At 44.4% G+C, this 10,922-nt stretch overlaps 3 protein-coding genes across 3 annotated transcripts in view; 2 read left to right on the top strand and 1 right to left on the bottom strand.

Annotated features, from left to right (window-relative positions):
• Window positions 1–4,778, bottom strand: part of LOC105567597 — a 27,766-nt gene extending 22,988 nt beyond the window's left edge. The window contains exon 1 of the mRNA XM_012022564.1: window positions 4,593–4,778. The gene's annotated coding sequence lies outside the window, so the exon portion shown is untranslated. The remainder of the gene's footprint in view (window positions 1–4,592) is intronic.
• Window positions 4,779–6,240: 1,462 nt separating this feature from the next.
• LOC105567595 (isocitrate dehydrogenase [NAD] subunit beta, mitochondrial) lies at window positions 6,241–9,616 on the top strand. Its single transcript, XM_012022557.1, has 6 exons — window positions 6,241–6,362; window positions 7,404–7,463; window positions 7,528–7,737; window positions 8,237–8,628; window positions 8,717–8,906; window positions 9,018–9,616. The coding sequence occupies exons 1-6, from the start codon at window positions 6,321–6,323 to the stop codon at window positions 9,246–9,248; spliced, it is 1,125 nt and encodes a 374-aa protein (XP_011877947.1). The 5' UTR covers window positions 6,241–6,320; the 3' UTR covers window positions 9,249–9,616.
• Window positions 9,617–9,695: 79 nt separating this feature from the next.
• LOC105567594 (vesicle transport protein SEC20) lies at window positions 9,696–10,910 on the top strand. The gene is made up of 3 exons (XM_012022556.1): window positions 9,696–9,955; window positions 10,094–10,508; window positions 10,573–10,910. The coding sequence occupies exons 1-3, from the start codon at window positions 9,875–9,877 to the stop codon at window positions 10,758–10,760; spliced, it is 684 nt and encodes a 227-aa protein (XP_011877946.1). The 5' UTR covers window positions 9,696–9,874; the 3' UTR covers window positions 10,761–10,910.
• Window positions 10,911–10,922: the final 12 nt, after the last annotated feature.

Here is a 10,922-nt window from a genome sequence, read left to right as displayed (position 1 = left end):
GAGAGAGAGAGAGAGAGAGAGAGGGGGGGGGGAGAGAGAGAAAAAGAGAGAGAGAGAGAGAGTGTGGTGTTTATTGATTTCCTGTACAACAGGAAATCAATGTACAACGCATTAACTCCTATGGATACAAGGTGTCACGTAGCTATCAGGTGTTTCACTCGCCACGAATTCGCCTCTGCTTCTAGCGAAATCGATCGGATTTCTACGACGGACGTTTCCCTTGTGAGAACGCCGAGGAGATCGTGCACGTTCTTTACAAATTTTCCAACATTATTACCTTCAATCAGGAACTCCGAATTAAAATTCGATTTGAAGCTTGCAATTCTTCAATAACTGCGGCAATAACAGCTAACTGAGTAGTTAATACCTCTTTAATTACTTGTATCATTGATTTTTCGGTAATTTTCACATGTTATGCTCGTATTCAAATGTTTCATGCGTTACGATTGTATAGCAGGACTTTCAACGAGACAACAGAGTTTTAATCTGAAGCTTTGTACTATTACTTGTCTCCATCTCTGTTAGAAGAATATGGAAACGGAATAGCTGTACGCAGCAGAGGTTGCGTCCAGCATTCAGTCAGACTTTGTATTCGAGAGTCATCTCAAGTACTTACGAGCTCGAGACGTTGTACGGTCGTTTCACTAACTAGTTAGTCTTGAAACCGTTCGTGACACTCCTTGTTCAGTAACTCTTGACGGCAGCGTTATCGTTAGTTTGTTCGTCGCAATCCTCTTGCCATATATTATGCTCACGCAACGACAACGTCATGATAGCGACGCCTGTTGCGGTTACAGAACAGCAGCGCTGATCCGTCAAGGTGTACAATAGCAAGGCTGATGGCAAAGAACGATCCGTAAACGCCCGGTGTCACCAACGTTGTTTAACTTTAAGCTTGGCTTAATTCGTTCTTTGCCACTTGTCAACTGTTACTTTAGAAAGAGAGAAACGTGAATTAAACTAAGATTGAAGTTAAACGATGTGTGGTGAAACCGGGCCTCAGTCTGTCTTATACCCGTTTTTACTACCAGTTTAACTTTAATCTCAGTTCAGCTTACTTTGAATCTTTTTTCTAGTTTTACGAATTGGAAAAAGACAAGAAGTAATTTAAGCCGAGATTGAAGTTAATCTGCATTGGTAGAAACGGGCATTAGCCGTATACAATAGACTTTCGCGACTTAAGTTTTCCTCTGCCTTGCCTTACGTCTTCGACTAAGACAGACTAAGGTCCACTTTCGCCAACGTTGTTTAACTTTAAGCATGGCTTAATTCGTTGTTGTCTCTTTTCAACTGTTACTTTAGAAAGAGACAGACATGAATTAAACCAAGATTGAAGTTAAGCGACATTTGATGAAATCGGGCCTTAGGCCTAAGGTCGCGTAACTTTAAACTTAGCTTAATTAGTTCTCTGTTTCTTTTAGATTCTTACTTTCGAAAGAGACAAACGTGAATTAAACCAAGATGAAAGTTAAACGACGCTTGGTGAAATCGGGCCTTAAACGGACCCTTCTCTGCCAGCCTAAGGGCCAGTTTCACAAACCTCGGTTAACTGCTAACCGAAGGTTAATTGATTCTCTGTCTCTTCTTAAATAATAAAATGGAAAAGGAGTCGACAGAAGCCTAGTTAACAGTTAACCGATGTTTGTGAAACTGGCCCTAAGCCATAGATAGACATATTAACCATGGATTGCTTATGAGACAGTGGGAACATCCTCCCGAGGGAAAAGGAAAGTGTGTAAATTTATTTGGGCGGTCTAGCTTTCTCTGATTCTCGTTACTCACGTCCACTAGAGAAAGATAGACACCCAAATAAATTCCCACTATCCTTTTCCCTCGGGAGGATGCCCCCACTTAGGGCTCCACTGCCTCATAAGTAGTCTACAGTTAATATGTCCATGTAGTAATCCTGTCACTCCAAACTTCGAGCTGTAACATGGGCTGCGTTCAGCAGGAAAAGCAGTTCCGCTTAATGATTCATTAGGTCTGTTTCTCTACAGCTGACTGGCTGCGCTAGTTCGTTTATCTTTCTTCTTCCAACGTGGAGGGAGAGAAATAAACTCGGAACTGACGTCAGTAAAGATCAGGCCTTTTATCACGAGTGGTTTCTACACTTAGCAGCCTATCCTGTAAACGGTAACGGTATCGCTACGTTGCTTTGCGCAGATTTTCTATGGTGTATTATATCTGCGCAAAAAAAAAGCATGTAATGGTGTCGTTAACGTTTGTAGAATAGGCCTCTTAGATCCAGCAAAAGGAAGAACCAATTGATATTAAGAATCACAGCGTTCGCCAGCTGCTTTTTCTGTTGAAGGCCACTATTAAGTTGTTCCGAGCTCAAAAATTTACAGCTACAATTTGGCCAGCTTGTTTAAAGTTTCGGGATTATGCCTCAAGGCAGCGCCAGACGCGGTTATCAGAAAAAATCGTCGCAGTTTAGAGCTCGGAGCAAAAGGCTAAAGGCTCACTCTACATTGTAGACCGAGTCTGAGCGGATTTAGGATGATCTTGAATGAGTGCTTTCCATTTAGTGACACAAGTGGACGCAAGTGCCGTTTTCTACCCGCTACCCGTTGAATGCCAAGAAAAATCGAACGTTTGCGTCGACTTGCGCTATTAAACGGAAAGCAACCAATAAGATTGGATCCCTAGATTGGTATTCATGGTCCAATCGTATGATCACAGTCTTGAGCAATTTTAAGACTATCCAACCAATGGAATGACTGTACAGCATCTGGAGATTGCACCTAAGACGATCTTGAATATGAGATCAGGCTACAAATACGAGGCTACGAAACCAATGTATAAGTACATCATTGAATTCAGATTCGAATATATAGATACGTACGGACAATTGTTATCGTTTGTGACCATCAGCATTCTCTCTCGCGCATCGCGATGTCGAAGCGACTGATAGGGAATTCGGCAGACGTGACTCTTGTTTTACCTGGGACTGTTATCACTCATTTCCACCAATGTAAATGAACTTTAGTCTTGGTTTAAATTACTTTTTCCAATTCTTGGAACTGGAAAAAGATCGAAAGCAAACTGAGCCGAGATCAAAGCTGATCTGACACTGATGGAAATGGACGTACGAGTGACCTGGTCTTAACTCCAATTAATTTAATCAACGACCAACTGCATGGCTAATCGACTAATCTCCCTTTCCGTATATTAAGTAATTAACTATTCTATCCGTGTCAATAAAATTGTGTAAACTGAGGTAATTATTGATTAAGTTAATCCAAATCGTAAGAATGACTCTTATAAGTTGCCAGAAGTAATTAAAAAAACTCACAAATCAATTTAGTATCGCCAGTAATATAAAACCAATGATACGTAGTTTTTCAAAACGACCTACACTGGCCAATGTTTTTATTTAAAAAACAAAAGGCGTTTCGGTCCCGAATTTGGACTCTTTTCAAGTAATCTGCAAACGTACATAACTTAATACTAAATTTTTTAAAAAATGTAGCGAAAGTAAATTGCAAATCTATACCTTTTCACACAATTACTATTGTGTGAAATTAAAAAACTTCAGAAGATTGCTTGACCATGTCCGGCAAATTTTCATGCTCAAAATCACGACGTTTCGACCAATGTTTGTGGTCCTCCTCAAGTGATCTAGCAGAGAAATTACAAGAGTTGTTACACAAGTGAGATGACAAATGAGTAAATAAACAAGTTAAATAAATTATGGTCGGAGGTATAAAAATTGAGAAGTAAAGTATGATTGGCGAGTTGACGGAAGTAAAAGGATTAAGAAGTAAAATCGTAAGAGTGTCCGCCTCGACCACGTTCTGATTAGCTTAAGGAGGAAGGTGGAATTGCAAGAGATCACAGGACAAAAATATCTATTTTTACCACCTTTACTTTTTCTGTCACTGCACCGACATACTTAAATTGTCTCTTCTCTATCCTTTTCCTTACATAATCGGCCGCCGCTCGATCAGTTTTCTAACCACGAACTTTCCAAATTTTAATTACAGTTTGAAAAGGTGATCGGTGTTTGTGTCATCTTGATCAGCTGCACTTTTGGATAAAATTACGCAATTGAGTAATCACATCACACCCCCACACCCCCCCCCCCACACACACACACATATACATACATACATACATACATACGTATCAGTCAATTTGTTCCCCGATTGGTCAACAGTTAATTGCCACTCGGTCGAAACCAGACCCTAAATGGTAAAGTGTAATACAAGCCTCTTGATTAACAAAGCCCCTCAACGTACGTTCTGTTTAAAAAGAGAAAACGCGATAACATCGACGTGGGGTACTTTATCGATTGTGATGTTTATGTTCTCTCATTGGGCGACTTCGTGCACGGTCCGGCCCTCAAGTAGCGCGAGCGACCGAGATTTCGCCTACGAGCCCCCGTCGAAATTGTACCGATTTATACATTGGTTTCGACTGCCAGGACCTGGGGGGGGGGGGAAGGAATCTCGGGGACGATTCTGTGGAATGCGCCGTGTACAGACGCGCGAGATATCGGTGCCGCGATATCGGCGCCGCCATATCGCGCTCGTACGCGCGACTCCGTGAGTCGCGCGTGAGAATAATGGGGTGTAATCGCGTTTACTCACAACTGATCCGAATCCGAGACAGGCCCTCGTTAATGCACGCGAACACGGCCACCGTGCACGCGTACACCGCGCGCTCGTACGGAATCAAGCTCGCGCGTCGAACGCCGCGAATACACCGCGTCGCATATTGCATCGACTGATCTGCGGGTTCACTCTGAAGTTGCAGCGAGTCGACCGCACTGACAATTCTCGCGACAGTGCTGCTAACGGCGCGCGGCTAATCAGAGTCCGGACATGCGGTTATCCAGTTCTGATTGGTTCGCCATGTTTAGTCAAATTCAACAAGAGAGAGAGAGAGAGAGAGAGAGAGAGAGAGAGAGAGAGAAGTACGAATATCTCACTCTCTCTTTAGTCCCAGTCTACAATAGAGATTTAAGCCCTAAGCCTAAGTCCCAGTCTACAATAGATGATTTAAGCCCTAAGCTTTAAGAAATTGGCCAATCACGGTCAAGTATGAGAAGAATGCGCAACTGTGATTAGTCAATTTCTTAAGGCTTAGGGCTTAAATCTCTATTGTAGACTGGGACTTAAGAAATTGACTAATCACAGTCGCGCATTCTTCTCATACTTGACCGTGATTGGCAAATTTCTTAAAGCTTAGGGCTTAAATCATCTATTGTAGACTGGGACTTAAGCTGCCATCAGATCCAGACGTTTAATCTAAAATATAACCGCACTTCGCACGAAGTTTGATAATAGTGTGAGTTTGCTGTTTATTGCAAAAATGGGTGGATGTGCAGCACCATTTTGCAATGACACCTCGACAAAGGGACACGCATCAAAATGATCAAAATCAATCGCGATAACCTGTCATTTGTGAAACTATAAAAGTGGATTAAAATTGTGGATTCAAAAGTTGAAAAGTGTGAAAATCATAAACACGGCGAACCAATCAGAAGCTGGACAACCGCATATCCGGACTCTGATTAGAGGGTCTCTAGAAAAAAGTATCCCTCTCTCTCTCTCTCTCTCTCTCTCTCTCTCTCTCTCTCTCTCTCTCTCTCTCTCACTCGTTAGATTTGACCAAACATGGCGGACAACTCTGTTGGCCAGAATCTGATTAGATGGTCTCTATTCTACACCTAGGGATGATCCTACTTGTGGCTTATCCGAGTGAGTAAAGCGGGGAGCACACACTTTTACATAAGTGCATAAGCATATACATAACGAATTTGATTGGTCTATAAGCAAATGCATAAAGAAATGGACCAATCAAATTCGTTATGCATATGTTTATGCACTTATGCAAGTGTGTGCTCCACGTTTAAATAAATGGGCAAAGATCGTCATATTGAGACCGTTTACGGTCTCGGATGCCATTTCTACGTAAGAAGACGGTTAAAAATCATAGTGAAATCATACAAAAACCATATTTATTATGACAGTCATACTAAAATGCCCGTGTAAACTTCTCAACTCGGATGAGGCACAGGTAGAATCATCCCTAGGGCCGGTATTCGTAGTCAAATCTTATATTCAAGACCGTCTTAAAAGTATCTTTAGATGCTCCATAGCCAATGAAATGTTCCACACAGCATCTTTAGATAAATTCAAGACGGTCTTGAATAGAAGATCCGACCGAAGATAGAACTTACAATTAGATTCGATCAAATTAAGGCGATCCCGAATGCGATTACACCCCTGAGAATCGCGAGCGCGGCGAGCGCGAGACGAGGCGTCGTGAGTGTCGTGACGTGCTGCAGTCGGCGCTCGGCTCCATCGTGAAAGATGGCTTTGCTCGCGAGAAACATCTGCAAGGCGCTCTCCCAGGTAAACGGTCAACGCTCCTCCGTCGCTCCGCACGTCTCCGAAATTCCGTCGCGTGCACCAGCGAGACGCGGCAGAAACGCGTAAGCCTCTGTCGCGACAGCAGCGCGAATAACGCAAATAGCTTTTGGTCAGCGCGGTGAGGACGGTCGCCGAGGCACCGCGCGTTCAGGTGTCTTTATACCGTGATATTTTTATCCGAGATGCATCCGCGTGTCAAAAGCGCAGGCCTCGCGCCTCGATGCAGCCCGAACGCGGCTCCGCCACGCCTGGCCAAACGCACGAATTGGTGCACGTCGCTCGAGACGAACGCCCGCGCCCGCGTGCTCGCTTATCGCGTTATTTAATCGGAGTAGCCTTATTATTCGTCGAAAAAGAGCGATAAATTGGCCCTGGTTACGCAAGAAGAAGCTGATCGTCGATGAGAAGCGCGGCGAGCCGAGCGGGGCTGGAGATTGATGAACTTGAATTTATTACAAGGATTAATCCTGTCCGTTTCCTGGAAAAAAAATCGTCACACTTGAGAGACGGAAGTGAATTACTCTGAATTCTTTATGTAACTAAATTCCTTAGAACTAATTATATTCGTATGTTTAAGGTTCTGATGCATTTTTATTTAGAGTATCAGAGGAAAGTCCTCTTTTACGAGAGATAGCGCAGCCGTTGGTCCCACCATGGATTTATTGCCCTTGGAGTGAAGTCCGTTTAGTGGGAAATTGATCCTGTAATCGTTGCGAAAAAAGATTTGCGGTCGAATTTGGACGTTGAAAACCCACTATCTCGCATTAGAATTTCATCCCATGATAGAGAACCTTCCTCTATATCTGAAATGTGTCACATCTATGTGTGTGTTCCCTTTAGCTCAACGGCTGTGCTGGTTCAGAGCTTATCTCTCTCCCTGCGACGTGGAGGGAGGGAGGGAGATAAACTCTGAACTGGCGCAACCGGATTGGCTACGAAAAACAGACCTTGCGTCTTATTTATGGTAAATTGCAAATTTCAGTGAGTTTAATAGATTCAAATTTCCTGCTTTTGTGTTTGCAGACCGCTCAGAAGAACACAGTCAGGGCTTTGCACGTGGGAGCAGTAAGGCAGCAAGAATCGGTGAGTGCCACTTGTTCTCCAATTGGTGTAATCAGGCTCGTTCACGACCGCTTGCTTCTTTCAGGCAGTCGAACAGGAAGGGAAGTTGAAATGTACCCTGATACCGGGAGACGGCGTCGGGCCGGAGCTCGTGGTTGCCGTTCAAAGTGTTTTCAAGGCCGCAGACGTCCCGGTTGAATTCGAGCCTTACTTCCTGTCGGAAGTGAATCCCACGCTGAGTGCACCTCTGGATCAAGTCTCGAACAGTATCGCTAGGAACCGAGTTTGCCTAAAGGTCCAATTGCATACCTTCTAAAACCAGCTATGGTTGTGTTCCAAAATTCACTGGCAGCGTTTGAAAATCTACAACATGCGTTACGTGCACTATAGATTTTCAGCGCTGGCAGTGAATTTTGGAACACAGCCTATGTAATATACTCGATGCTTTCATTCAGTATATACATGGTGTGACTAAAGAATAGGGCTGAACTTTGGGGAAACGTTACACGTAGAGAATGAGAAGGTGCTATATGAATATAGGTCTGGAAATGCTCGGTACACGTTTATATAACATGTTTTCATGTGTAAGGAATGTTTCGCTAAAGTTTGACCGCTGGTTGCTGTCTGTATACAGATTGTGAGATACGCAGTTCGACGTTTGTAGCTGAAACATTTAGTTTAAAATATATAAAATATACAACTTGTTCTATCAGAGAAAGCAAATTATGAATGTTGGCTGAAAGGTGACAGTAACAACTTTGTAACTTGACGTAACTGTATGTTACTTCGTACAGGGGATCCTGGCCACTCCAGATCACTCCATGACGGGAGAACTGCAGACGTTGAACATGAAGCTACGTAAGAGCCTGGACCTATATTCGAATGTGGTGCACGTGAAATCATTGCCGGGCATCAAGTCACGTCACCAGAACGTGGACTGCGTCATCATCAGAGAGCAAACGGAGGGGGAGTATTCCGCGTTGGAGCACGAGTCTGTCAAAGGGGTGGTCGAGTGTCTGAAGATCGTGACTGCCACTAAGAGCCAAAGAATCGCGAAATTCGCCTTCGACTATGCCGTGAAGAATAACCGCAAGAAAGTCACGTGTGTTCACAAGGCTAACATAATGAAGCTCGGCGACGGACTCTTCCTCAGATCGTGCCAAGAAATTGCCAAAATGTACCCGAGGTACTCGGATAGTTTGCTCGATTGCCTTTGATAAATATTCATCGTGAAATTATTGCTCGATACACTTTGTATTCTTGTTTCGTAACAGGATTACATTCGAGACGATGATCGTCGACAATTGCACCATGCAGATGGTCTCGAATCCACATCAGTTCGACGTTATGGTAATGCCGAACTTGTACGGAAATATTGTGGATAATCTCGCGTCCGGCTTGGTCGGCGGTGCCGGAGTCGTCGCAGGTGCCAGTTACAGCGCCGAGTGTGTCGTCTTTGAACCGGTAATCTCATTTTGTTTATGCAAGCTAAAAGTAAATGCACAATGTAATCTCCGGAACTTGACTCGCGTCCGTTTGATAACGCAAGTTATTAGAATTTGTATCTTCCAACAGGGTGCGAGGCACACGTACTCTGAGGCGGTCGGCAAGAACGTTGCGAATCCGACCGCGATGTTGCTGTGCGCTGTGAAGCTTCTGAACCACTCGAATCTCAAACGTTACGGCGAGCAGATCCGGGAAGCGCTGAACCGTGTGCTGAACGACGGAAAGGTGCTCACGAAGGATCTAGGCGGACAGAGCTCGTCGACGGACTTCACCGCCGCTGTGATAAACAGCCTGCGCTAACAACGAAACGCCTGTGTAACATAGGAGGGCCTAGATCTTGCGTCTCGCAAACTGATTTCTATCTGGAACAGTTGTGCGAATCGTAGTGCCCGCACCTGTTGTAGGGTATATTAACTCATACACGTTTTGAAATTTGTAAAGCTGTAAATCTCATTTTAGAAAATTGTTATGATGCAGACGTCTATTTGCAGCAGCAACCTTTTCTGTACGTTCTACGAACAGAAAGAGATCCAAAGTTTTTGCGCAATCGCTCGGACGCAGAAATGCAACTGCGATGCGCGAACTGCGTGATTTTAGCTAATGTATAATAAATAGGCAAAATTGTACCATATCTATACATAATAAATTATGCTACCTTGTACAATCCTATTAGAACGTCACGTGCACTCTTTATTTCACGTAGCAAAAAGTAACGATATAGACTTATCCTCAGATTTTGGAACAATCCTTTAAATTTAGACAAAATGATGAAATCATGAACGACGGCGCGTGTCGTTCAGCGATCATTACACGTGTTCGTTGACAGCGTGGCATCAGCTGATCGGAGGTCTTCGCCCGGGCATATCGCACGTATGTACGCCGTGCAAACGAGAAATACCATAAGAGCGGAGTAACTCGCATTGCCAATGGATCCCGACAATTACGCAGTGGAGTTGATACGTCAAGACATCGTTAAATATCAGCTTCAAGTGAACGCTTTAATACAAGTAAATACGAATCGTCGCGGTGCATAGAATATAACCTAATTTCAATGTTGATCCACAGCAAGTTTACGTTGACGAGAAATACATCGCGAATCAGATAGGTCCGATGGTCTGCGTTTAATGAATCTCTTTATCGCCAAGGACATACATCAATGCAGTGGACCGCTGGAGATGCTGTACGAGCTCAACGCGGAGGGCAGAGCCAAGATAGCGGACCTGAAACTCTCCATAGAGCACCTGGCGTCCGTTGCCGCGACCGAGGCGGACGGGAAGAAGCGGGCCGAGCTTCTGTCCGCCGTGGACAGTTACAAGGACCAGCTCAACACCTCCCTGGCGGCGTTCCGCAAGGCCAACGTTATCAGCGCGTGTGTCATCGACAAGCGGGCGAGGGAGGATCTCTTCTCCATGCCGGAGGAGCAGCAAAACGCCCTTCGTAGGCGGCACGACAAGCAGAGCTTGACGAACGCGTCCAGCCAAGTGACGGACAAGCTGCTCAGCATCTCCAGGCACCTGGCCGAAACGACTCAGAGAGGCGCCGACACGCTCGGCACCCTGCGTACGTATTCTGTCTCATTGCTGGTCGACGAGTGGCGCAATTGTACGGATCGTTATTGTTTCAGTGACCTCGTCCGACAAGGTCGGCAACACCAAGGACGAGCTGGAACATCAACAACAGGCTATAGTGCAGTCGGGGAAGCTGTTAGGGAAATACGGTAGACGAGAAGTCACCGACAAGGCACTGGTCGCGCTGGCATTTGCCTTCTTCCTCGCTTGTGTATTTTACATCCTGCAGAAAAGATTGTTCTGAGCATGTATAAAGTGTCTAAGACGTTAAATTGTTCGCATAATGTAAATGCATCTTGTTATACGGGGACGAGGGGAGAGGAAATAATGTGATATATTACGTGTGCTCTTCGGGATAAAGGGGTGAACTTTTATAAATATTTTAATAACTTTATGTGCAAGTTAT

This window comes from Vollenhovia emeryi, unplaced genomic scaffold, assembly GCF_000949405.1.
Source record: "Vollenhovia emeryi isolate VEMERY1.0 unplaced genomic scaffold, V.emery_V1.0 DF939136.1, whole genome shotgun sequence".
Lineage (NCBI taxonomy): Eukaryota > Metazoa > Arthropoda > Insecta > Hymenoptera > Formicidae > Vollenhovia > Vollenhovia emeryi.
This window is presented reverse-complemented; position numbering and strand designations above follow the sequence as displayed.

Excerpts from the sequence above, each read along its gene's own strand:
- LOC105567595 (XM_012022557.1), top strand. The coding sequence starts at position 6,321 with ATGGCTTTGCTCGCGAGAAACATCTGCAAGGCGCTCTCCCAG. Across the intron at positions 7,464-7,527 it reads CAGTAAGGCAGCAAGAATCG|GCAGTCGAACAGGAAGGGAA; the intron begins GTGAGTGCCACT and ends TGCTTCTTTCAG. Across the intron at positions 7,738-8,236 it reads GGAACCGAGTTTGCCTAAAG|GGGATCCTGGCCACTCCAGA; the intron begins GTCCAATTGCAT and ends TACTTCGTACAG.
- LOC105567594 (XM_012022556.1), top strand. The coding sequence starts at position 9,875 with ATGGATCCCGACAATTACGCAGTGGAGTTGATACGTCAAGACATCGTT. Across the intron at positions 9,956-10,093 it reads AAGTGAACGCTTTAATACAA|GACATACATCAATGCAGTGG; the intron begins GTAAATACGAAT and ends TTTATCGCCAAG. Across the intron at positions 10,509-10,572 it reads CGACACGCTCGGCACCCTGC|TGACCTCGTCCGACAAGGTC; the intron begins GTACGTATTCTG and ends TTATTGTTTCAG.